The sequence below is a fragment of the Chiloscyllium punctatum genome, chromosome 38, assembly GCF_047496795.1.
Source record: "Chiloscyllium punctatum isolate Juve2018m chromosome 38, sChiPun1.3, whole genome shotgun sequence".
Taxonomy (NCBI): domain Eukaryota; kingdom Metazoa; phylum Chordata; class Chondrichthyes; order Orectolobiformes; family Hemiscylliidae; genus Chiloscyllium; species Chiloscyllium punctatum.
In genome coordinates, this window is record NC_092776.1 from 44,496,103 (window position 1) to 44,523,598 (window position 27,496).

General features: G+C 40.0%; 1 protein-coding gene across 2 annotated transcripts in view; it reads left to right on the forward strand.

Annotated features, from left to right (window-relative positions):
* The window catches only part of cep55l (centrosomal protein 55 like), a 42,444-nt gene extending 15,365 nt beyond the window's left edge, over window positions 1–27,079 (forward strand). For both annotated transcript variants that reach the window (XM_072557741.1, XM_072557739.1), the window contains exons 2-8: window positions 4,305–4,583; window positions 12,019–12,072; window positions 15,693–15,819; window positions 17,047–17,363; window positions 20,115–20,186; window positions 22,950–23,075; window positions 24,581–27,079. In XM_072557741.1, the coding sequence (XP_072413842.1) occupies window positions 4,380–4,583; window positions 12,019–12,072; window positions 15,693–15,819; window positions 17,047–17,363; window positions 20,115–20,186; window positions 22,950–23,075; window positions 24,581–24,769 (1,089 nt within the window). In that variant the 5' untranslated portion in view covers window positions 4,305–4,379 and the 3' untranslated portion in view covers window positions 24,770–27,079. The remainder of the gene's footprint in view (window positions 1–4,304; window positions 4,584–12,018; window positions 12,073–15,692; window positions 15,820–17,046; window positions 17,364–20,114; window positions 20,187–22,949; window positions 23,076–24,580) is intronic.
* Window positions 27,080–27,496: the final 417 nt, after the last annotated feature.

Consider the following 27,496-nt stretch of genomic DNA (forward strand, 5'->3'; position numbering starts at 1 on the left):
CCAGCATCTGCAGCCCTCACTTTCGCCTTGAGAAACATATGAGCCATGATCGACTAGCAGAGCAGGCTCCACGGGCAGAAGAGCTTAATCCAACTCCAAAGTCTTCTGGTCCTCTTTGCAAAGATTCCAGCACCACTCTAATCCAGAATCTGGTTTCCAGCATCTGCAGTCATTGTTTTTACCTAAGAGAATCAGGAAAGCTTACCAATCCAATTAATGTTTCTTTTTAACTGTCTTCAACAGATGCCATGTCGTTTGGTTGTGAAAGTTGTCATGTAGGGGCTTGCTGGTTTACGCTTGTGTTTTTTCTCCCCAGTGCATCAGCTAATAGCACTGGGGAACATAATGCCTTGAGCTATCTTCACGCACCCGTTTGTCTATTTCCCTGGCGAGCTGCCTTGAATCTTTGCAAAGAGGACCAGAAGACTTAGGAGTTGAATTAGGCTGTTCTGCCAATGGAGCCTGCTCTGCTAGTCGATCATGGCTCGTATGTTTCTCAAAGCGAAAGTGAGGACTGCAGATGCTGGAGGTCAGAGTTAAGAGTGTGGTGCTGGAAAAAACACAGCAGGTCAGGCAGCACCTGAGGAGCAGGAGAGTCGACGTTTCAGGTGAAAGTCCTTCATTAGTCATTCCTGATGAAGGGCTTTTGTCTGAAACGTTGACTCTCCTGCTCCTTGGATGCTGCCTGACCTGTACTTTTCCAGCACCACACTCTCAACACTGATATGTTTCTCAACTCTGTTCTCCTGCCTTATCTCCGTAAACCTTGATCCACCTTACTAAACAAGAATCTATCTATAGCTGTCTTAAATGCACTCGATGATTTGGACTCCACAGCCTTCTATGGCAAAATGTTCCACAAGTTAACCACCCTTTGGCTGAAGAAATTACGGCTGAAAAACGTGTCGCTGGAAATGCGCAGCAGGTCAGGCAGCATCCAAGGAGCAAGAGAATCGACGTTTCGGGCATAAGCCCTTCTGCCATTCCTGAAGAAGGGCTTGTGCCCGAAACGTCGATTCTCCTGCTCCTTGTTGCCTGACCTGCTGCGCTTTTCCAGCAACACGTTTTTCAGCTCTGATCTCCAGCATCTGCAGTCCTCACTTTCTTCTCCCTGAAGAAATTGCTCCTCATCTCAGTTCTAAAAGGTTGTTCCTTCTTTCTGAGATTGTGCCTGTAGATCCAAGTCTCTCCTTCTAATGGAAACATCTTCTCCATGTTCCTCTCTTCAGATCTTTCAGTATTATGTAAGTTTCAATGTATTCCATCCGTCACTGCTTTGCTCACTCTCCTAGCTTGCCTGGGTCTTTCTGCAGCCTTCCTGCTTTGTCAACACTACTTGTTCTTCCACCTATCTTTGTGTCATTTGCAAACTTAGTAACAATGCCCTCAGTTTCTTTGTGTTGTTCATTAATATATAACGTGAATAGTTATGGTTCCCAACACTGACTCCTGTAGAACTCCACTGTTCACTGGTTGCCATCCTGAAAAAAAACCCCTTTATTCACCCTTTCTGGCTTCTACCAGTCAACCAATCCTCGATCCATGCCAGGATCTTGCCCTTAATACCATGGGCTCTTATGATATTAAGCAGCCTCCTGTGTGATACCTCTTAAAGGCCTTCTGAAAATCCAAATAGATTACATCCACTGGCTCTCCTTTGCTAATTTGCTCAATACCACCTCAAAGAATCCTAACAGGTTTGTCAGACATGATCTCTGCTTGATGAAGCCTTGCTGACTCCATTATTTTACCGTTCACTTCCAATAGTTTGTATGGTAAAATAGGGATATCTAAAAAGGCCTTCAATTGCTGCCAACTTTTACATGTTAAATTCCAAAATAATAATTTCAGTTCATGTTGGTCGATTTAATTGCTTGCTGCAAGCTTCTGTGTTTTGTTTCAAAGTGTAATGATGTAAACCAAATCATAGAATGATTAGTGTATGGAACGAGTTTGTTCAGTTTGTCTGTCATCGCTCTGTAAGTGCAACTAACTTAGTCTCCCTCATCAGCCTTTTCTCTTTGGGTCTGCAAACATTTTTTGCTTCAGGTGTCTATCCAATTTGCTTTTGAAAGTCTTAATTGACTCTGCCTCACCAAGCAGTGTGTTTGAGATTTTAATCACTTGAAAAACATTTATAATTATGTTGTCTTTGATCCTTTTGCCAATCACCTTAAATCTGTGTTCAATCTCTGTATTAAGCTGTATTTTACACCAATTCCATGAGCTCTTGAAATTTATCACAATTTGCAATGCTTCCAATTTTGGTCAATTGCAACTTTTAAAGTTGTGGTATCTATACCAAGAAGGATTCCTGAAGAAGGGCTTATGCCTGAAACGTCGATTCTCCTGCTCCTTGGATGCTGCCTGACCTGCATTTTTCCAGCATCACATTTTTCAGCATCTATTCCAAAGTCAGTATCCTTCTTAGATATAAGAAAATCAGTGACTCGTCCTCTTGAAAACACCTCTACATACTTCAAGTTTGCAAAACAATTGTTCAACATTGCCCTGTTTATTGACTTTCAGCTAATCTTGTAGCTGTGTTCCTCTGTGCCTTTTTTTGTGGGTGTCCATCTTGTTACACTACTTCAAAAATCTTCTGGAATTCATGTAGAACACATGGACTGCATTGCCTTCATTGACCATTTAAGTGTTTTGTAAACAGAATAACAATCAAGTTGATTAATTGTGTGTTTTTCCATGCCCCATTCTAGAACACAGATTGTTTATTGAGGTGTGGTTCCATGATCAGGAAACACTGAGAAAATGTTTGATATTGAACTATGCATGCACTGCAGCCAGTCCTGCTCTTATGAGAACTCTAAGCAGAGCTGCACGAATTTGATCCCGAGCAATTGTTCGGAGGCCAAGATTAGTCTTCCAGTGTAGCTCCAGTTGCAATTGACAAATTCTGCAAAAGAGAAAATTGAACCTCAGCTATTCTCAGTGTCACCTTGGCTCATTCTTTTTTTTAAGGTCAACTTTCATTTCAGAGACCTGAGCACATAATACAGGTTGACGTACAAATGCACCCTGACAGAGAACTTAGGCTTCAGGTGTGGTCTTTCTGCTAAAACTTTGAGTTCCAGTTTACCTGTTAGATCTGTTAATTATATATTAATTGTATTCACACATATAAAGTGTGCTTATTAATTCAGGATTTAGTTTTTCCTTGTGCAACAGACAACTGAAACTTTTGAGTTAGCTGTGCATGTTTGTATTGTGTAACTCTAAATGCTTATAAAAATGTGTCAAGGCTGGCTCCTGATTGGAGGTGTAGTGGACAGTGAAGAGGGTTACCTCAGATTACAACAGAATCTTGACCAGATGGGCCAATAGGCTGAGAAGTGGCAGATGGAGTTTAATTCTGATAAATGCGAGGTGCTGCATTTTGGGAAAGCAAATCTTAGCAGGACTTGTACGCTTAATGGTAAAGTCTTAGGGAGTGTTGCTGAACAAAGATGTTGTGAAACTTGACAGGGAACCAAAAAGATTTACAAGGATATTGCCAGGGTTGGAGGATTTGAGCTACAGGGAGAGGCTGAACGGGCTAGGGCTGTTTTCCTTGGAGCGTCGGAGGCTGAGGGGTAACCTTATAGAAGTTTACAAAATCATGAGGGGCATGGATAGTGTAAATAGGCAAAGTCTTTTCCCTGGGGTAGGGGAGCCCAGAACTAGAGGGCATAGGTTTAGGGTGAGAGGGGAAAGATATGAGAGACCTAAGGGGCAACATTTTCACGCAGAGGGTGGTACATGTCTGGAATGAGCTGCCAGAGGAAGTGGTGGAGGCTGGTACAATTGCAACATTTAAGAGGCATTTGGATGGGTATATGAATAGGAAGTGTTTGGAGGGATATGGGCCGGGTGCTGGCAGGGGCGACTAGATTTGGTTGGGATATCTGGTCAGCATGGACGGGTTGGACTGAAGGGTCTGTTTCCATGCTGTACATCTCTATGATTCTGTAACTTTTTCTGGTTCTCCCGACCATAACTAAGATGGAAATAAAATATTTTGTGGTACTATTTAATGAAGTACAAGTGAATCCTCCTGGTCTGCTGGGAGATGATAGTACATAAATGCCTCAAATTTCTGCATTGGCGTCCAGTTGTACATCCATTTTTAGTGGATTTTTCCTTTTTTACTTTTCTCATTGTATGAATCTGACCTTTTCAAAGACCACTCCATTTGTGGGCATCTTAGATTGAAAGTAGAGGTACTTTTTTCTCAATCTATTTTTGATCTTTGCAAAAGAGCAAGGTTTCAAGGCAACATCTTTAATATTTTTGCTTTTTTCACACAGAAAATTCTGTCACTTGAAACTACAAAGCAGAAACAGATCCAAGAACTTGAACAGAAAGACAGGCAGCTACAGACAATGAAAGATCAGTTATCCAAATCTGGAAGTAATGAAGTGAATGCCCTGCGCAGAATGCTTGAGGATAAAAATAATGATATAAAGAAAAAAGAACAGCTCTTCAAGTCCTTGAGTGAGGAAACTGAAAATCTGAAAAATAAGCTGTCTGCAATCACTTTAAAATGCAAAGAACTTGAAATCAGCGTTCCAAATCTTTTACCTCAGGTAAAATTGTTTATTCAAGATATTGTAGTTTTATACACATCAGTTTCACTAATATCCCCATTTAACCTTGTTCCTTGGATTTTAGAAGCACCATTGTCTGCCAGTAATATCATCCTTCCTATTCATATATCCATCCAGATACCTTTTAAATGCTGTAATTGTACCAACCTCCACCACTTCCTCTGGCAGTTCATTCCATACACCCTCTGTTGAAAAACTTGCCTCTTAGGTCCCTTTTATATCTTTCCCCTCTCAACCTAAACCTCTGTCCTCTAGTTCCGGCCTCCCCATCCCAGGGAAAAGACCTTGTCTATTTATCCTATCTGTGCCCCTCATGATTTTATAAACCTTCTTTAAGGTCACCCCACAGCCTCTGACGCTCAAGGGAAAATAGCTTATTTAGCCTCTCCCTGTAGCTCAAAGCGTCCAACCTTGGCAACAGCCTTGTAAATCTTTTCTGAACCCTTTTAAGTTTCATAATATCCTTACGGTAGGAAGGAGACCAGAATTGCATGCAATATTCCCAAAGTGGCCTAACCAATGCGCTGTACAGCCGCAACATGACCTCCCAACTCCTCTCGTCAGTGATCTGATCAATAAAGGAAAGCATGCCAAATGCCACTCCCACTATCCTATCTACCTGTGACTCTACTTTCAAGGAACTAATAACCTGCACTCCAAGGTCTCTTTGTTCAGCAGCACTTCCCAGGGCCTTACCCTTAAGTGTATAAGGCCTGCATTGATTTGCTTTTACAACTGCAACACCTCGCATTTATCTAAATTATCTGAATTAAACTCCATTGGCCCATCTGGTCAAGATCCTGTTGTACTGAGGTAACCTTCACTGTCCACTACATCTCCAATTTTGGTGGCATCTGCAAACTTACTAATATACTTACTATGTTCTCATCCACAGTATTTATATAAATGACAAAAAGCAGTGGACCCAGCACCGATCCTTATGGCACTCCACTGGTCACAGGCCTCCAGTCTGAAAAGTAACCCCCCCACCACCCTCTGTCTTCTACCTTTGAGCCAGTTCTGTATCCAAATGGCTAGTTCTCCCTGTGTTCCATGAGCTCTAACCAGTCTATCATGAGGAATATTGTTTGCTTTACTGAAGTTCATATAGATCATAACTACTGCTCTGCCCTCATCAATCCTCTTTGTTTCTTCTTTAAAAACTCAATCAGGTTTGTGAGACATGATTTCCCGCGCACAAAGCCATGCTGACTATCCCTAATCTGTCCTTGCCTTTCCAAATACATGTACATCCTGTCCCTCAGGATTCCCTCCAACAACTTGCCCACCACTGATGTCAGGCTCACTGGTCTATAGTTCCCTGGCTTTTCCTTACCACCTTTCTTAAATAGTGGCACCACGTTAGCCAATCTACAGTCTTCTGACTCCTCACCAGTGACTATTGATGATACAAATATCTCAGCGAGGCGCCCAGCAATTGCTTCCCCAGCTTCCCACAGAGTTCTTGGGTACATCTGATCAGATCCTGGGGATTTATCCACTTTTATACATTTGAAGACATCCAGCATTACTTCCTCTGTAATATAGACATTTTTCAAGATGTCCCCACCTATTTCCTTACATTCCTTATCTTCCATGTCCTTTTCCACAGTAAATACTGATGCAAGATACTCATTTAGTATCTTCCCCCATCTCCTGTGGCTCCACATACAGGCTGCTTTGTTGATCTTTGAGGGGCCATATTCTCTCCCTAGTTACCCTTTTATCCTTAATGTAGTTATAATGTATTGACATGGATAGAGAAGCAGCGAGTTGGAATAAATGGGGCCTTTTTAGAGTGGCAGATAGTGATGAGAGGGGTGCCACAGGGTTCAGTGCTGGACCTCAGCTGTTCACAACATACGTTAACCATTTGGATGAAGGAATTGAATGCAGCCCCTCCAACTTTGCAGGTAACACTAAGCTGGGTGGCAGTGTGTGCTGTGAGAAGGGTGCTAAGAGGCTGCAGGGTGACTTGGACAGACTGGCTGAGTGGGCAAATACTTGGCATATGCAATGTATTGTGGATAATTGTGAGGTCACAAAAACAGGAGGGCAGATTATCTGAATGGTGACAGTATGGAAAAAGGCGAGGTGCAATGAAATTTGGGTGTCATGGTGGAACAGTCAATGATGGTTGGCATGCAGGGGCAGCAGGCAGTGAAGGAAACTAATGATATGGTCCCCTTCATAGCTAGAGGATTTGAGTATTGGAGCAAGGATGTCTTGCTGCAATTATACAGGGCTTTGGTGAGGCCACACCTTGTGTATTGTGTGCAGTTTTGGTTTCCTAGTCTGAGGAAGGACATTCTTCTTACTGAGGGAGTCCAGCAAAGCTTTACCAGACTGATTCCCAGGATGGCAGGACTGACCTATGAGGAGAGACTGGATCAATGGCTTGTATTTGCTAGAATTTAGAAGAATGGTGGGGGGGGGGGGGAGCGATATCTCATAGAAACATAACATTTTGATGGGACTGGACAGGCTAGATGTGGAAAGAATGTTCCCAACACTGGGGGATGTCCAGAACAAGGAGTCACAGTCTAAGAATAAGGGGTAAGCCATTCAGGACTGAGATGAGGAAAAACTTCTTCACTCAGAGTTGTGAACCTGTGGAATTCTCTCCCACAAGAAAGCTGTTGGGGTCAGTTCATTAGATATATTCAAGAGGCAGCTGGATGTGGCCCTTGTGGCTAATGGGATCAAGGGTTATAGGGAGAAGGCAGAAATGGGATATGAGATTGCATGATCAGCTGGGATTGTATTGAATAGTGTTACAGGCACAAAGGGCTGAATGGCCTACTGTTGCACTTATTTTCTGTTTCTATGTTTCTAGACTGAACTAGTCAAATAAATACTGTGGCTATGAGTTCAGGTCAGAGGTGAGGAATCTTGCAGTAAGTAGTTAACCACTTGACTCCCTAAACACCACATCCACTGAAGCTTGGTAGTCGCAGTGTGTACTATTGACAAGATGCATGGCAGAAATTCACCAAGGCTCCTTAAAGCTCCTTGGCATCTTCCAAGCCCACAACCATGACCATCTAGTAGGACAAAGGCAGCAGACCTATGGAATGCCAGTACCTGAAAGTTCTTTCCAAGCCCAGTTGGCACAGCCCACTTTCCATGGATAAATTAATTGTTTTGAAGTCATTAACTGCCTTTGTTTCCAGCACCCTATGGTCAGCAAGTTCCATGTAGAAAAGCTTGGAATGCATAGATGTAAAGATGGGTGGAGGAGCAGGTCGTATTGAGGAGATGGGGAGGCTGCAGAAAATTTTGACAGGTTTGGAGATTGGACAAACAAGTGGCAGATGAAATACAATGTAGGAAAGTTCAAGTTCATTAACTTTTCTAGGAAGAATAGAGACATGCACTATTTTCTAAATAGGAAGAAAATTCAGAAATCTGAAGTGCAAAGGGACTTGGGAGTTCTAGATCAGGATTCTCTTAAGGTAAACTTGCACGTTAAGTTGGTAATTAGGAAGGCAAATACAATGTTGTCATTTATTTTGAGAGGACTAGAATATAAAAACAGGGCTGTAACTCTGAGGCTTTATAAAGCTTTGGTCAGACCATATTTAGAGTATTGTGAACAATTTTGGACCCCATATCTCCAGATGTATTGGCCCTCGAGCCAGAGAAGGTTCATCCCAGGAATGAAAGACATAACATGAGGAATGTTTGAGGATTCTGGGACTACATGTGATAATTAGAAGGTTGAGAGAGAATCTGATTGAAACTTAGAGAATACTGAATGGCCTGGCCAGAGTAGATATTGGGAAGATGTTTCCATTGGCAGGAAAGATGAGGATCTGAGGGCACAGCCTTAGAGTAAAAGGAAGACTCTTTAGAACAGGGCTAGGAGAAACTTCATTAGCCTGGAGGACTGTGGGTGCCAGCACTTGCGTTTATTTAAAACAGAGATAGGATCTTGATTGCCAAGGGGATCAAAGGTCATGGCGAGAAAATGGAAAAAAAAGTTTCAATTATGATTGGGTGGGAGGAGGGGGGATGGATTGGTCAAGGTGAGAAAATAATAGAGTTGCAGTAGGAAGAGTTGGAGTTCTGTGGGGCAGGAGAAGGCAGAACAGTAGTCTGCCTGGGCAGTCCTGTTTGTCGATTTGGGTCGGACGTAGAAGCAAGCTGCCTGGGTTTGGGGGATTATGATTTTGGAGGTCGCGGAAGGGAGATCATCTCATTAAATGATATTCCTGACTGTTGTGGACACGATGGCCTGATGTTCCATGGTGGGGTCATGGTCCAGCAGCCCACACCAGACTTTGTCATCACATTGGCTGCTACTACTAACAACCCACTGTCAGCTACTAATGTTCCCCTGAGCAGCTATTCATTCTCCCAGGCTGACCTTTTACCCTTCCTTTGACTGCCCAATTGATTTTCTCTCAGGTCCATCTCCACCTTCAGTTTGCTCCTCCTCACCGCCCGCACCCCCCACCTCCCCAACCTCAGTTTTCAGCACATATACCAACCATTTCCTAGCTAAGATCACTGGACCCAAATCATTAACTCAACTTTCTCTGCACAAATGCTGCCAGAACTGCTGGGTTTTTCCAGCAATTTTATTGTTGTTCCCACTTTCTCCAATTTCACCTAACTTTGTAGCTAATTTTTGCATCCCTGGAACAATCCAGATAAATTTCCTCTGCACAATGTCGAGGCCCTTCCCAGCCTTCATAAAATGAAGCAGTAAGAATTGCCTGCACTACTACAATTGTGGCCCAGCCAGACGTCTGTAAAGCTTCAGCACAACGTACTAACTCGTACATGTATTTCAGAAGCCTAAAAGTCTGTATCACCTGCCAATCAATACACATGAAGCCCTGCATTCTCTATCCTTTTTAAAATTGTTATTAAGTCTGAATTAGCTTGCGCCCAAATGGATCACCTCACGCTATCTGTAATAAATTCCATCTGCCATGTGCTTTCCCATTCTGCTGGCCTATCTGTACTGAACTTTTATTAACAATCTGGAATACAAACCATCCAGACCAGGTGATGTTTACAATCTTGGGATAAGCAGCTTTTCAATGGACTATGACTTACATTTTTAACACTACTATTATTTCTGTCATCTCTACTTCTACAAATGTTTAGTTGTCTTCATAAGCACTGGTGTAAAGCACTTGTTAAGTATTCTAGCCTTGCCCTGTGATTATAAGTATAAATTACCCTCTTTGTTTCAGATAGATTTCATACTGTCTCTTGTATCTGGTGACTATTTAGAGGTAGTTAGAAAATGTTTTGAGCAATCTTTCATGTAAACTGCCACACCGTCTTCATTCTCTCTTTGCCAGTCATCTCCTTTTGATTTACCTGCTCAACCTATCGTATTTGGCCTAAATCTTGATTGAGAAATTTACTTGATCTGAATCATATGTTCTCCTTTGTTTCTTCATTGTTTATATCACCCTTGTCATTGAAGGAAACTAAAGCCAGGATTCCCTTACCTTTCACTCTTGTTGAAATGTATTACTCTGTACCTGAAACATCAGGTTATAAACATATTAAAGGTTGTTCTGTTAAATTTTTGAACTTGTAAGCCAAATTATTTTCAGTAAGTTGCAGGAAAATGCTGATTAACCACGCATAGTGTAAGATAGACTGCTCCAATTACTTTAAACACCTAATTTTTGACAATGATGAACCAGATTAAACTCCCTCAAAATATAACCTGATGATAGCCAGGACCCTAACTTTCCCTTATTTTAAACTGAAATGCTAGGCATTACATGCCAGGTGTAATTCAGTTGATCAAACCCACCAGTCTTAAAAGCAAAACACGTTTTATTCGTATATTGTGGTTAAAATACAACATAAGAAATTGGAATAACTGAACTCTGTTGGAAAACCTAACAGGATAGTAGATTACTTAACTACTGAACAGTAACTGTTTCAATAAAGTAACATTCCATAAACACACACTTGGTAAAGGCAAATTCAGTAAAATAGATTTGTCTCACAGGCAGTTCTCCACTCCAGGAGGAAAGCATCTAAAGAAAACTGAGTTGCAGGGAGAGATGTACCTGCAGCTTCCAAACCCATCTTCAAGACTCCAGCAACTGCTACTACTCAAAAACTAAGACTAAAAATCTTGGTTCAGTGGGAGCTTGGCCCCACCCATTCTATTGTTTTAACATTTAAAAAAACTCAAGGCCTCACAAGCTGTTTACTTGATTGAAATAGACAGCTCCACGCTTACACCTTAAAACCTCTCCAAGAAAAAAGCAGACAAAATACACCTCTTAAACTGTAGTACCAACACACCTCCCCAGACACCTCTTAAAGCCACTGTATTGTCACAACTAATTTTTATTCTAATGTCCCTCATCAGGATTTGTTTCCCGAAATTATCTCTACATGTATTAAAGAGAGAAGAATTCAGATTACTTTTGTTGTTAATTTTAAGTGTTGATTGATTTCAAGTTGTCATAGTCATACAGCACAGAACCAGACCATTCAGGCCAAACAGTTCATGCTGAATGTAGGTTTGCTTGCTGAGCTGGAAAGTTCATTTTCAGACGTTTCATGGCCATACTAGGTAACATCTTCAGTGAGCCTCCGGAAGAAGCACTGTGGTGTAGCCCGCTGTCAATTTGTGTTTGGGTTTCCTTGGGCTTGTGATGTCATTTACTGTGGTGATGTCATTTCCTGTTCTTATTCTCAAGGGGTGGTCAATGGGATCCAAAACAATGTGTTTGTTGATAGAGTTCCGATTGGAATGCAGTGCCTCTAGGAATTCTCGTGCATCTCTCTGTTTGGCTTGTCCTAGGACTGATGTATAGTCCCAGTTGAAGTAGTGTCCTTCCTCATCTGTATGTAAGGATACTAGTGAGAGTGGGTTAGTTGATGTTCATATACCAAAGATGAACATCGACTCGCCAAAGGACTGAGCAATGAAGGCAAGTGTGTTAAATGGCTTTTTTAACCACTCTTTCTTTATGTGACACAAACTTTAAAGAATTATGTATCTGAACACCCAAGGTCCCTCTGTTCTACAACGCTACCTTTTTACAAATCCTGCCCTTAATTGTTGTATCAAAATGCAATACCTCATATTTATCCAGATTAAAACCATCTGCCATTTTTTCAGCCCATTGACTCACTTGATTAAGATCCCTTTGAAATCTTAAATAACCTTCTTCACTGTACCCTGTACCATCAATTTTGATGTCGTCCACAAAGTTACTAACCATGCCTTCTATATTCTCATCCACACAATTATATAAATGACAAACAAAAGAGGGCCCAGACTGATCCCTGTGGAACAGTGGTAGCAGGCCTCTGAAAAGCAATCTTTGTGGTTTGTTTTGGGGCCTCCAGTCCAAAAGGCAATCTTCGTGGTTTATTCTGGGGCTTCAATTAAGAATGACTTTGTTTTCATTTCTTATAGTGCCAAAGTGGATCATCACATGAAATGGGTACACTCCAGGCTCAACTAAAAGATGTACGTATTCTAGTTATATCAATAGAAAACATGATGAAATAATATACTGAAGTAGTTGGTTAATGCCTCTAAAGATAAACTGAAAAAGAGATGAATCGAGAATTGGGTACAGCATCTAAAATGAAGCAAAAACCAAATGACTATATTAATAAATTAAAATTAGGACTTCATGAACAGTCCCCATCAGATTAAACCATGCATGTTTAAAACTGACTCACTTCAATGTTGTGCTCGGAACGATATCATTATCCTTTTGCATTGACACTGATTTCAAATTTGTTGTGTCTCAAATTATCCAATACTGTGGGCAGAAACAACTGTATTAATTGTTAATAATTCATTAGTGAGCATAAAACTGGAGATAAAAGCAAATCATCCGATGACTTTCACAGAAACTACTGACACGAGCTGAGAAATATTTTGCAATAGTTTGTGCCCCACGTGGAAATCTGAAGATTTTCCAATCCATATCACATGCCTCAATGGCCTTGGAAAATTGGACTGCAAAAATGATTGATTATTGTTCATTGTGTACTGAAAGGTAGGGAATGGTGCCAGTATAGCTGTGAAAGATGGACTGTTTCACGTACCTGACAAAGAGCCCAGCATAGCTGGGGCCCAGGCAGCTGCCCATGGTTTGGAAGGAAAAGTTGTTGAAGGTGAGGACCAGTTCAGCCCAGTGAATGAGTGTGTCAGTGGAAGGGTACTGGCTGGGTCAGTGTGAGTGGAAGAAACGGAGGGCTTGAAGGCCTTCATTGTGGCAGATAGATGTGTACAGGGATTGGGTGTCCATGGTGAAGATAAGGTGTTAGGGGTCGGGGAAATTAAAGTTTCGGAGGAGGTGAAGGGCATGGGTGGTGCTCTGAACATAGGTAGGGAATTCCTGGACTAAGGGGGACAGTTGGGTGTCAAGGTATGCGGAGGTGAGTTCAGTGGGGCTGGGGCTGGGGCAGGAGCAGGCTGACACAATGGGTCGACCGGGGCAGTCACGTTTATGAACCTTGGGTAGGAGATAGAATCGGGTAACTGGTTGTACTGAGCAGAAATTGTTTCAATATCCATTAATTTATGAAGTCAAGCCAATCGACAGGTGCACGACTTGAGTCCATATCAGGAATGTTTAAATTTTCTTCTTAAAATGCTCCAGCAGTTTGTGTCAGTGATTTTGAAAAGCATGACCCCTTCCTACTGTCAAAATTGCAGATACACCATTTCACTTTCTTCTTAATGTAGACTTTTAGTTTCATTAATAAACGTTTGCTACAAATTCTTGCTGTAATACCACAACTGCAAATTAATCTGCCTACTATAATCAGTGAATTCTGTATTCATAGAAGAGGCCATGTTTCTTGTCACTGGATGGGTGGAGACAGTGTTTGCTAACTTATAATTGTAACAGCATTTGAGTTCTCCACTAGGTGTCGCACAAGGCTGCTTCAAATTAGTTTGTACTAACGAAGCCAGTCTTGACCAAATATTTATAACATTGAATGTTCCAGCTGATAGCGGTATAGTGTGAATGGGTCTGTTCTTCAGTTTGAAGGTTTCACTTGCAAATTCACTTGTCTGTTTGGGATTAATGACTGAGAAAATTTAAGCATTCCTGATATGGAGTAAAGTCTTGCATTTATCAATTGGCTTAACTTCATAAATTAATAGATAATGAAACACTTTCTGCTCAGTACAACCAGTTACCTGATTCTATCTCCTACCCAAGACTCATAAACCTGACTGCCCAGGTTGATCATTGTCTCAGCCTGCTCCTGCCCCACTGAACCCATCCCTGCATACCTGTCCTTCTTACTCCCCATTACATTTGGGACACCACCCATGCCCTTCACCTCCTCCGAAACTTTAACTTCCCCGACCCCTAACACCTTATCTTCACCACAGACACCCAATCCCTGTACACATCTATCCGCCACAATGAAGGCCTTCAAGTCTTCCAATTCTTCCGCTCACACTGACCCAATCAGTACCCCTCCACTGACACTCATTCACTGGGCTGAACTGGTCCTCACCTTCAACAACTTCGCCTACCAAACCATGGGCCCCCGCGATGCCTGCCTCTTCGTCAGGTACGTGGAACAGTTCATCTTTGACAGCTACACTGGCACCATTCCCCACCTTTCCCTCCACTACATCGATTACTGTATTGGTGCTACCTTGTGGTCTCGCAAGGAGGTTGACCAATTTATCAAGTTTACCAACATCTTCCACCCTGACCTCAAACTCACCTGGACCACCTCAGACACCTCCCTCCCCTTCCTGGAACTTTCCATGTCCATCTCCATCTCCATTGAACGATTAACCATGGACATCTACTACAATCCATTGACTCTCACAGCTACCTGGATGACACCTCCTCCCACCCTGCCTCCTGTAACGATGCCATCCCTTATTCCCAATTCCTCTGCCTCTGCTGCATCTGCTCCTAGGAGGATCAATTCCATCTTAGAACATCCCAAGTGGCCTCCTCCTTCAAAGATCGCAATTTCCCCTCCCACGTGGTCAGTGATGCTATCCAGTGCATCTCGTCCACTTCCCACACCTCCACCCTTGAACTCCATCCTCCAAGGTACTCGCCTTTCAATCCACCAACCTTCAGATGCATTGCATCATCCCTGCCACTTACAAACAGACCACACCATTAAGGATATATTTCCCTCCCCACCCCTTTCTGCATTTTGGACAGACATTCACTCTGTGATTCCCCTGTTAGATCCATGCCTCACACCCCACTCCTGGCACTTTCCCCTACCAACGCAAGATATGCAAAACCTGCGCCAACACCTCCCCTGTCACTTTTGTCGAAGGCCCCAAAGGATGCTTCCACATCCGACAGAAATTTACAAGTACTTTACATGTACTGTATCCGTTGCATCCAATATCTCTTCGACATTGGGGGAAGAGATCGCCAAACCCCCTCCACCCAATGCTGAAGGAAAAACACCTCATCTTCTTTCTTGGGACCCTGCAAATTCATGGGATCAATGTAGATTTCACCAGTTTCCTCATTTCCCCTCCCCCACATTATCCCAGTTTCAAGCCCCCAATGCGGCACCGCCCTCTTAACCTGTCCATCTTCCTTCCTACCTATCCGCTCCACCTTCCTCTCTGACCTATCACCACCACCCACCTCGTCTTCATTTGACCTTTCACATTCCCAGGTACCTTCTCTTCTTCCCCCTGCCATTTATCTCTCAGCTCCTGTGACCTACAAGCCTCATTCCTGATGAAGGGCTTCCAACTGAAATGTCAATTCTCTTGCTCCTTGGATGTTGCCTGACCTGCTGTGCTTTTCCAGCACCACACACTCAACTGTGATCTCCAACATCTGCAGTCCTCACTTTCTCAGAGTTATCCATATGACGAATATTTATGGTATGTGGTTAGACAAATTCAGAAATGCAATGTACAATTGTACAATCTGTCTTTGAAACGATGTAGGTACTGTTTACAGTTAGATTTGTCTTTCAAATACTGACCTCCAATTTTACTTTAAAGATTTCATTTTTTTCTTTAATTTAAGCCCAACAATATTTATACTTCTAAGTTAATGAAATGCTTATGTTAGTCAAATTAAATGCCATAAATAACAGCTGCGTTTGGTTTTATAGGCTCTAGAGAAAAACCAGCAGTGGCTGATTTACGATCAACAACGGGAAGCTTACGTCAGGGGTCTGCTTGGCCGGATATTTGAGCTAGAGCAACAAAATAGTCAGTGTTCTGACTCCAAAGAAGAAAGTATGGAACTACATCATTCTTCTAACGCATGGGTGTCCACCTTTCCTGTGTTGGGGGTGATGGCACTTTTCAGTTTTCTCTCTCATTGTGGGGATAGTGAGCAAATTTCAAGAAAATAAGGTTCATCACAACAGTTGACATGAATAGAAGAGAAAAATAAACAAATCCAAAGCTGTAAAGCAATAATTTAAATGAATAATTAATAAAAATAGTTAGTGTGCTAAGCAGCACAGCTAACCAATAAAAGTTTTAGTTTGAAAAACAGACCTCTGAGGGCCCCATTGTGGCCCACAGACTACGTTTTGACAAACGTGCTCAAACGCAGCTGAAGTAAAAACACATGCTTTGTGCATTCATGTCAGGCTCTGAAAGTTATGTCTTGTATTATCTATGCAATAATGCATCACTGCCCATGAAGAAAAGAGACACTAATCCAGTAGATTTGGGATGCCCAGTAGAAATCACTGAACTTTTTCATCTGTGATTTCCAGAGATCTGAGTTACTTGTTTTCCTGTCATTAGTATTTACAATGAAACATAGGAGATCAATCATTCAAAAAGATTTTTAAAATGCTTTGCTTGTAATTGATATACTCCTGATAGTTGGTTACTGAATGAATAAAGTAGAGCTAGTCTTTACTTGAAATAGATTTGTTACGGGTAAGAAGTTGCCCGTAACTTTCGCCCACCTCCACTCATCCTCCCTCCAGTCAGTAAGTGTTTCTTGACATGTTCCAAGTAACCAGCCAAATCCACTTGTTTTAGTTGATGGAACAAGCAGTAATGCTCCTAATGGTCTCATGAATCTTGCATCCTCAAAATGTGGCTCCAAGGACAAGTCCTTTGCTATTTTCCTGATTAGTAAAGCTGTTGCGCATTGTTTTTTTTTTAAAAAAGTATTGTTTTTAACTTCATGAATTAATTAATTTGTTTGTAGCCAGTTCTCTAATATTTTGTCTATTTACTCTGGGTCTGATAGTTTTGGTACCATAATTGCCTTGCCATATATCTGTAATCACCATCTAGACTAATTCAATCTCATTGTAGTGTGTGTTTTTTATTTAGTATTGCAACATATTCATTTGAGAATTTGTCTAGCCTGTAATATGTTATATAGTTGTAGTGTCTATTTTGGATAGTTTTGGTACCTGTGATTATAAGAGCGTTATTTTTAGAGTTCCTTCCTTGAGAGCCTGTGACTTAATTGACATGTTTTGATGTTTCTAGCAAATCAACAGCTGGAAAATAAACAGAAATACAATGAGCAGCTGCTTTCATCTATGAAAAAGGATTTTGAAGCACAGCGTGATATTGCAGAAAGACTTAAATCAGAGCTTACTGATATTAAAAAGCGTTATGAAGAGAAGAGCTTGGAGGTCAATGCCTTAAATGTCAGACTGCAAGCAGAACAAGGTTGCAGTAAATGGAAGGCAGATGAAGAAAAGAAGTGCTCAGCTGAAAAAATACAGAAGCTTCAAACTGAGTTAGAAAACTTAAATGCTCGATATGAAGAGGAGAAAAAAAGATCAGCAGACTTATATCAGGTAAAAAAAAATGTTTTGTTTATAATGCAGACTTGAGTGTTTGGGTAATTAAAATTGGTATGAACCAGTGCCATTTTTAGTAGTGAGAGTTCACAGCATGTGGTTCAATTGCTTTTTTAAATACTGGTTAGCATTCCTTAAATGTGCCTGAGCATGTAATTCATGATTAGTTTTCACCTTCCAAACGAATGCTAAACTGCCCAAACATCCTCCATGTATCTGTCTTTGCATTTGCTTCTCATTGCTCTGATTACCAGCAGGCACATTTGGTGGTGGTGGGCAAATCTTCACCCATATTTATTAGTCTGTTTGTCTGTAAACAAAAAGTTTTTGAAATACAAAGTTGGACTTCGTCAGAGCTTGGTACGAGAGCATAATCCAAGCAAGAACGAATTAGTTTCTGCTGAAAATACTTCTTCACTGATTTTGACTCATTTTTGGGCAGTCAACAGATTTGGTATACGAATACCAACTAGCCACAAAAAGACATGACCCACTCTCTCTAGTATACTTCCATATGGATGAGGAAGGACACTACTTCGACTGGGACAACACATGCATCCTAGGACAAGCCAAACAGAGAGACACAAGAATTCCTAGAAGCATGGCATTCCAACTGGAACTCTATCAACATACATATTGACTTGGATCCCATTTACTGCCCCGAGAAAAAGAACAGGAAATGACATCACCAACCCAAAGGAACCAAAACATACAAATAGAAAGCCCGCCATGCCACCAGTGCTTCATCTGGAGGCGCAGTGATGATGGTACCTAGTATGGTGACAAAACGTCTGAAAAAGAACCTTCCAGCTCGGCGAGCAAGCCTACATTCAGAACTCAACCTGAGCTACAAATCTTAAAACTCGCTAGTGCTGAACATTGTTCAAATATCAGTGAACATTCCTACCTCTGACTTAATGGAGGGAAAGTCATTGAAGCAGTTGAAAATAGTTGGGTCAAGGTCACTAGCCTGATGAATTTTTCTAGAGATGGTCCTGGAGCTGAAATGAATGACCTCTATCAACCACAATCCTCTGCCTTTGTTCCAGCAATGACTATATTCGGCAAACATTTTCTACCCGATTCCAGTTAACTCCAGTTTCGCCAGGCCTGATGTCAAGGACAGTCCTTTTACCTCATCACTGGAATTCAACTCTCTTTTTGTCCATGTTTGAACAAAGGTCAGGAGTTGAGTGGCCCTGCCAGAATGCAAACTGATTGTTAGAGAGCCAGATATTGCTGAGAAAGTGCTGTTTGATAGCACAGTTGATGACTCCTTCCATCACTTCACTGATAATTGAGAGCAGACTCATTGGACAATAGTGGACATACTGGATTTTCTCTGCTTTTTTTGTGTTCTGGACATACCTGGGCAATTTCCATGTTGTCAGTATTGTAGCTGTATTGCAGCAGCAGCAGCTAGCAATGTGGCATGTTTTGGAGCTCTAGTCTTCAGAATTATTGCTGGAATGTTGTTAGGGCTCTTAGCCTTTCCAGTATGCAGTATCTCCAGCCATTCCTTGATCACATGAAGTGAATGTTTGGCTGAAATCTGGAACCTGTGATGCTAGAGACCTTTGGAGGAGGCTGAGCTCAATCATCCATCCAGCACTTCTGACTGAAGATTGTTGCAAATACTTCAGCTTTATCTTTTGTGCTGGGGTCCCCATTATTGAGTACAGGGTTTATTTGTAGAACCGCTACCTCCAGTGCGTTGTTAAATTGTTGCATCACTATTACAACTAGATGTGGCAGGATTTGATTTTGTTAACTGTGTAATCACTTAACTCTATCATTTGCTGCTTATGCTGTTTAGCATGCTGTAGCTTCACCAGACTGATAACTCATTTTGAGATATACCTGTGCTTCTTCTGGCATGCCCCCCTTTGCTCTTCATTGAACCAGGGTTGATTCTCTTTAATAGTAATGTTAGAGTGGGAGATTTGTTAGGCTATGATGTTGCATATTGTTGCAAAGTACAATTCTGCTGTTGATGATGACCCAGAGCATCTATGGGTGCCCAGTTGTGAGTTGTAAGATCTGTTCAAAATCTATCCTGTTTAGCATGGTAATACACAGTTGAATTTGGTGGAAGGCTAGCTCAAAAGGGTGTTACAGTATGCACTTGCAATGCAAAGGCATACAAGTATACGGCCAAGTGCTGGAAAATAGGATTAGCATAGTTAGGTTCTTGTTTTTAACCAGTTCAGACTCTATGGGCCAAGGGGCTTTTCTTCTGTGCTGTAGTCCTCTGTGACTTCTGAGAATGCTCATGAAACTGATTTAGGGGCTATGGCATATAAATCTAGCAACCATTAACACAGGACTTAAATACTCCAGATGTTTGCTTACACAGCAATGCTATCAGTATCTGATATCTTCAAATCTTTTTCATTTAGTCATTTAAAGAAGCTCAAAATATATCTATGAGCAGGCATTTACTTGAGGTGAATAATCCTAATAGAATTATTGATGTCTTCTTCAAGATAGTTAAAATATACAAATGACCCAGGACAAAGTCATTAACACCTCTTTGAGCAGACCGTGATTTGAGGTTTTGGATTTGATTGCCATTTATTAACTGAACTTTGGTCAGATACCTTTTAAAAGCAACAATATGTACTTGATGTGGAGCCATGTATGGTAAGTATATAAGTTTTCTTGAATGGTTTTACTTATTGTACCAATCTAAAACTTTGGTTTAAAAATTAACCATGTTAACAAGTTACATTTTTAATGTTCTTGCAGATACAGCTCCTTCAAAGGTCATCTCTCAATCAACAAGAACAACAGACGAGAAATAGAGTGATGGAACAACAGGTATAGCAATGGACAGTGCTGCTCTTAATTAGCATAAATGTACTGAAGTTTGTGCCTCTGTCTAAGATATGAAGCAATTGAATTATTTCACATGAGATGCTGAAACCGACAGTCTGCAGATTGAGAGCCGTTAATTAGGATGAGCGGAATAAGCTGTTAGTGATGGATTGGATGAATGAGCTCCTGTAGCATACACTTTATGTTCTGAAGAGAATTATGAACAAACTGATTTTATGGTGAACCCTAATTATTGGCTGAAAGCCAGAAAGGGTGAGTGAAATCAGGTTTACATTATTATTCTGCTGTGAAAACAGTTGTAATCAGAACTTTTGGAAATTATTAATAAGATTTTCACAATGTAATGCATGGTCATGTGGTAATGTTGCAATGACCATCTTAAATTACATTAAAACAACATGATAACCAATCAAACTCCATCAAATCAAAGCAAGTTGTGTGCAAGTTAAAATTATTTCAACCATCACCAACCAAACATCATTGTAACTAGATCAGTGTTTAAATTTGTGCTAACTTTACTATTAAAATCACAACTTATTTAATACACACTTTGTGGCCTATTGCCCATCATTATTAAACTCTGGGTTGAAAGTCTCTCTTATGTTTCTTGGGTAATGTTAGCTTCATGTATGCATTGTTTCTGGACTGCACAATAGTTTTAAATTTGTGATGGTTGTGACCAGACCAGAGTGAGGTCCCTAGATCAGTCTCTGAATTGTTTGTGCAGACCAGTTAAGACCATGTTGACCATTGGATGACAGATAATGTGATGTTGGCAATTGATCAATCAGTTTCCAGACTTTGCTTTTGTAAGTTGGCTAAAGTACAGTTCTGATTTTTCTTTTGACAGTGCCTGAATTCAACATTCAGAGTGAGAAAAATTCTTCCTGTTGTTTTATTTACAGTGCAGGGTGTTTCTCAAAGCTGTGGCCCTTGCATGCTAGGACATTCAGCCAATAAGACACACAGGCTAGTATTGCAGTCAGTTTTTTACCACTTAGAATCATGGAGATATACAGCAGGGAAACAGACCCTTTGGTCCAACTTGTCCATACTGACCAATATCCTAAATTAATCTAGTCCCACTTTCTAGCACTTGACCCATATCCCTCTAAACCCTTCCTATTCATTTCCCATCCTTTGCATTTTTAAATGTTGTAATTGTACTAGATTCCACCACTTCCTCTGGCAGCTCATTCCATATACCTGCCACTGTCTGCATGAAACAATTGTCCCTTAGATCCGTTTTAAAACTTCCCCCTTTCACCTAAACCTATGCCCTCCAGGTGGACTCCCCCCACCCCAGGTTCTGATCCATTATTTTAACTGAAATAATATTGGTGGTTGTTAGAATTCAAATTGACACAACATGCATATAACCAGAATAAATTGGTTTCTTGTCACCCACTCATGATGTTTTGCCTAAAACCTGACAGATGCTAAAATATGTAGTGAACGTTTGACAGTTTTTCACAATTTAGCGTTTTTTTTCTCTCAATTTAGAAGTAAACTTGTAACTTCTCATCACATACAAACAGTAGAATAATAATAATTTTGCTGAACAAATTATCAAGTGACCCAGATTAATGCTTTGGTGAGAGTTTAAAATCTCACAGCTTCTAAATTTTAAATTCAAAATCTTTAATATATCTGGAATAAAATGGCATTCATCATTGATGATATTGGAAATAAGATTGGTATGAATCTATTGGGTTCACTAATATCCTTTAGAGAAGCTATGCCGTACCCAGTGGTGGGCAATTAAATAACCAACAGGAGTAGGGGCTCCAAAAGCATCCCATTCTTCATGGTGATGGAGCCCCGTACATCAATGCAAATATCACACTGAAATATTTGCAACCATCTCAAGTATTTGGAACATAGTAAAATCAGATTCCTGTTGAAGGTCGGGAGTGAGTAAGAAATTCATCCAATTGGTGCAGCAGTCGCATCCCTGGGTACCTTTTGTATTATTCAAAGTTAAGCATAATTTATTTTAATAAGTATAACTCATTCAAAATAGCTTGTGCAGCTGTCTGCCAGAAAATTGGCTGCTATTATTTAGTTGTGTATGAGGTACTGTACATTATTACAAAGAAACCTGTCAGGCTAACCCTGTTTAGAAGGTAAAATATTGGAGTAAAATACTGAAATCTGATTAAGCCAAATAACAGAAGTCTTGAAACAATTCACAAGACAGGAAAGTGGAGTTGAGGGTTATCTGATGAGCCATGATGTCCTTGACTGGTAGAATGGACCTTGTGACAAATGGCCTACATCTCTTATGGTCTTAAGTCAATTAATTAGGATCACTGTTGGTTTTTTGAGATAGGTGTAATTTAAATTTTTTCAGACAGTTGATTTTTATGTTGGATGTGGGAGAAAATATTCACAACAGCCTGCATTGTTATCATTTTCTCTTTTATGAATGGAACTTGCAGTCAGTTTTTTTGCAATTGGTTGTTGATCCACAGCTCACAACTTCGCAATCACACAAGCCACAACAATGATCAGTAGAAGGAATGGCATTCTATTCCTCATTGCCTTAATGTCTTCACCTTGATCACCAAGATAGTAAACTGAAATATTGCTTTTTATGCTATATGTGCACAAATTTTAAACATTTTTAAAAGCTTTCTTTTCAAACTTGTATAGATTAAAATATCTTTTTTAGCGTACATGACCTAGCACTCCATTGTGAAGTGACTGACTTTCTTTCATAAACCACATCTGAATCCTTTACAGATGCAAAACCTTACATTAGATTTTGAGAGTGAGAAACATGATCGTCAAAAGCTGCAACATCAATTACAAAAAGTCTTGAAAGAGCTGCATAAGGCACGAGAACAGATCACCAGACTGGAGAATACAGTAAGGATTGAAAATTCATTTGAATAGGATACTGTAGAATGATTGCGTAGTTGTTTCTCAAATGTAGTGCTCAGCAGGGTAGATAGTAAGAGGAATGTTAGAAAACTTGCCTGATTGCATTTTGTAACCTAAATTGGATAATCATCAGATAATCATCATGACAAGTCAATGTGCTGCAACTTGTCTGTCCTCGATGTTATGCTTGGGTCCCTGGTGCTGTAAGGCAGCGATCAAGTGTGTGGAAGTTTCACATTCTCCCATGTCGCGTGGGTTTCCTCTGGATGCTAAAGTTTCCCCCCACAGTTCAACGAAATGCAGGTTAGGTGGATTAGCCGTGCTAAATTGTCCACAGTGTCCAGGGATATGCAGGCTAGGTAGATTATCGCTGGGAAATGCATAATTAGAGGGATAGTGTAAGGGTTGATGGGTCTGGGTGGGATGGTCTTCAGTGGATTCAATGGGTTAAATGACTTGCTTCCACATTGGAGGGATTCTATTATTCTATGACTTTTGAGTACCGTTTGCCCATTAAAGTTTTCCTATAATTTTTGTTAGGTTTTAGCTGATGCTACTTTAATAAGAATTTGCAGCTTAATAGTGAAGGTGTGAAAAATCAATTTGCTGGCATTTGTTAATCCTCACAGGAGTTTTTATGTAATTCACCGTGCAGCTGATGTGTATTTTGTGGATATTTTAAACTATATATAGTCTATAAATTTTCCACCAAAAAGATGGCAGTGTGTTTATAGGGAATGCTGTCTTGACTATGGCCCCTTTCAAAGAGGTTTGTGGATCTGTAGAAGCTGCATGGGTAACATTATTCTGCATCAGCTCAGGCATACGTGAGATAAAAAATAAAGTACTGGAGAAACTCAGCATGCCTGGTAGCGTCTGTAGCATGAGAAAGCGTTAACATTTTGAGTCCAGCAACTTCTTCAGAATACCACATCACGCTATCGCAGTGCCAAAGAAGAATCAACAGACTGCCCATTAACTGTTTCTATCTCCACATATACTGCTAGAGCTGCTGAGTTTCTCCACTTTATCATTTCAGATCTCCAGCTTCTGTAGTAGTTTGCTTTTATTTGAGCTATTTGTGAAATTTATTTAGCAGCTAAAATTAAGACAGAATTTAGATTTTGTGTACAAGGTTTCCTCCTTCATGTATAAATGTGTGATTTAACCCGAACTCTTCCTGCACACTGGCCTTTATGTTGCTAATAATAACACAGTCAATAACTGATTATCTGCACTGGTACTGTAACAGCAACAGTCTAGTTTATAGTTCTTTTCTGGCAACTATGTCAGCTTATTGTCCTCCTCACGTGGGGAAAATCAGCTGAATTTCTACCCAGCTGACTTTTCAATTCATGTAATCTAGATTGATGTTCTTTTTAATATGAGACTAGCTGTAAACCTGCTGGACACTTGGCTTCTTTAAATTATTGGAGTTCTCTTTGAACAAGTTTGAGTAATTCATTAAAATAAACTACTTTTTGTTTCAGCGAGTACAAGATATCCGCCTCTCGGATCCAGTGTTGTACAGGAATGGTGATGATGAAGACAAATTGCCTTTGCCAAAGTCCAGCAATCTTCTTGATGAGAGTTTTTTGGAATGCCCCAAGTGCAAAGCTCAGTATCCCACAAGTCAACACCGTGATCTTTTGGACCATGTTGACTATTGTAATTACTAGAATTCGGGTTGACTTTTATTTTCATTTCACTCAAAGTAGTAATCAAAAAGCTACTGTTTTGCAAATAAACATTCGGACATTAAATGAATTTGATACTTAAGAAAATAATTCAGAAAGCTGAACAACTTAAAATTGAGCAACTTGACTGATTTTCTAGTTCAAGTACATTTGGGAAGGAGCAACTTAATTTTTGCGATTTCTTGAAGGCAGCATTTACCACCTCGGAACTTTTACAGGGTTTGATCTACAGTTGTCTTGGAATACTCACTATTAATCAAGTGGGAAGCCTAAAGCTTATTCTACCTGTAAAATCAGAGCATTTAAAACTATGGAATTTGATGCCTCTATCTAAAACACACTCTTGTGTCATTACTTTTGGCCTTGTTTGGGTGGTCTATTCATGTTGTTGGTTAAGACTTCCATCCTGCAGGTCAGTATTGTCCTAACCATATTCAGTTAGTTTGTAGATAAAGCAAACTGATAGCGAAGTATAATTGGGGCTTTATTGAATGATTCGCACTGCAGAGCTTTGCTGCCACTCCTTTAATATATTCTTCAACAGTGTAGTAATATTTGGATTCCTTCCACTGACCTCAACCCTTGCTATTTGATTTGCACAGAAAAGTCTTTTTTCTTACTTTTATTTGGTAAATTTGATTTGCATCTATTACTTAATCTGCTGTACATGTTTTCCCTTTTGGGAATATAATGTTGTGATTGAATGGATTTTGCTGATTTTAGTTGTTAATTGTAACCTGAAGCTGCAGTACAGTACCTACTCTCCCTTCATAAACCTGTTTTAACTTTTAATTACATCCCATTCCTTCAAGTTTGTTGATGTACCTCCATGATTCCCAATATTAAAGTTCCTAACCGTGTCTGAGGCGGTGCAAAATCTGCCAATTGTTGCTTTGCAGCTAGTTCAAAGACCTGGTGTATTCAGTTCATATGGCTGCCTGCTGTTCTAGTCAGTTAATGTTATTTTGAAGTCACAATGCTATCAAGTTTTATTAAATAAAGAAAACAAATGTTAAACTTTCCCATCCACTTAGAGTAGATAATCACCTTTATAGAGGTCATATGTTTGGAATACATATAGAACCTTCAATGCACTAATCATCAGCTGAAGTCTGGATGAAACTAATATTGCAGAAGTTTCAGTTTTTGGTTTGAGTTAGTGGTAGGTTCAACACTATAAACCCCTTGCAGACTCCATGTGGAATACAAGGTTTTAATTCAGGTAGCACTGATGGTAAGTTACTGCAGCTTTCTTCAAGTTACAGCAAGATATTGAGATGAAACCTATGAAATAACTACTCTCTTGAAAGTATTTTAATTATTTCAAAACAAATTATTTAAATATTTTATCTTTTGGATTTTAAGGTTTCGAGTGTTTTTTGTTTAAGATGCAAGGATACAATATTTTGGAGGAAAAAATGCTCACTGGCCAATCCTTGAAAGGGAATGATGCGAGCTACTCTTTTCATACTCATTCTTCACCTGACTGTCTTTTGACTCAGTGACACTCCAACTGTTCTATAGAATCCACAAATTTGAATCTGTTCCTTGTGTGCACTGTACATTAAGCCTGAAACTAGCAATATGTAGATTGATTTAAAATTTAGCTTGTATCTAATGCTGTGTATTGCAGGGCCAGAGCAGCAACTAAAATAGTTTCCTCCCATTCTATGGAATGTTTATACCATTATATGTATATTTTGAAAGGTTCATACCTTTTGAAGGATAGCTTTCATTGTGATCCAAAGTAGCTCAGAGGATCTGTTCTTAAACTTAAAGATGTCTTGAGCTAGTCACTGAAAGTCTGAAAATGTTTTCCAGTTTCTTCCCTGCACTGTATTATAGGGAAATCCCAGATCACGGCAATCTCGATGAAGAGAAACCTAAGCCGAGCTTGGTTTGATAATATAGGAGGCATTGCATGTGTGAATTGTGATTTCTATTGCTTTATATTGCCTCACTTTATTTCTTTTACAAATCAAGTTTTCAGATACTTCTCGCAATCCCCACCCCCTCAAGAGCAGCTATGGATATTTTAACACTGAAGTTTGATCCCATAAACCAGTAATGTCCTACTAACACATTATCTTTACAACATTTAAATTATTTTCGATGAAGTCAAAACAACTTTGTATAAAGGTTTGGTTCCCACTTTTTAACACTTGTCCCTTTCTATAAATGTGTACTTTGTTGGAAAATCTAGGCAAATGGTCTACTTTGCTTATGGGAATCCATTTATTTGTAAAACATTTATATATAACTTTTAATAAACGCCAGGTAATTCATTAAGCATTTCTGTCTCATTTTATTTCCTCATATCAATATATTGTAAATTTTGAAAATGTTCTCCATTTCTAAGCAGTCTAAAAAACTGACCTATGAATCTGCTGTTTCTGGAATCATTTAAAATTTATCCAGAAATAACTCATTATTATTAAAGGATTCCAATTTTACTGTTTGTAGATTGGATTGGATGTAGGTTTGCTGGATGTAGCTGGAAGGTTCATTTTAATTTGGACTTTTAGCAGTATGACAAGCATAACCTGATGACTGCAAGCTGCTCATTTTGCTACCCTGAAAATATACCTTCAAAGGTGGGAAAAATAATAAGTTTGTTGGATAGGAAAGATGTTTTAAAATTATGATTCTGTACGTTACCCTATTAAGTTTGTAACATTGCAGCTAGAAATAAATTTGGCAAGTCACCTC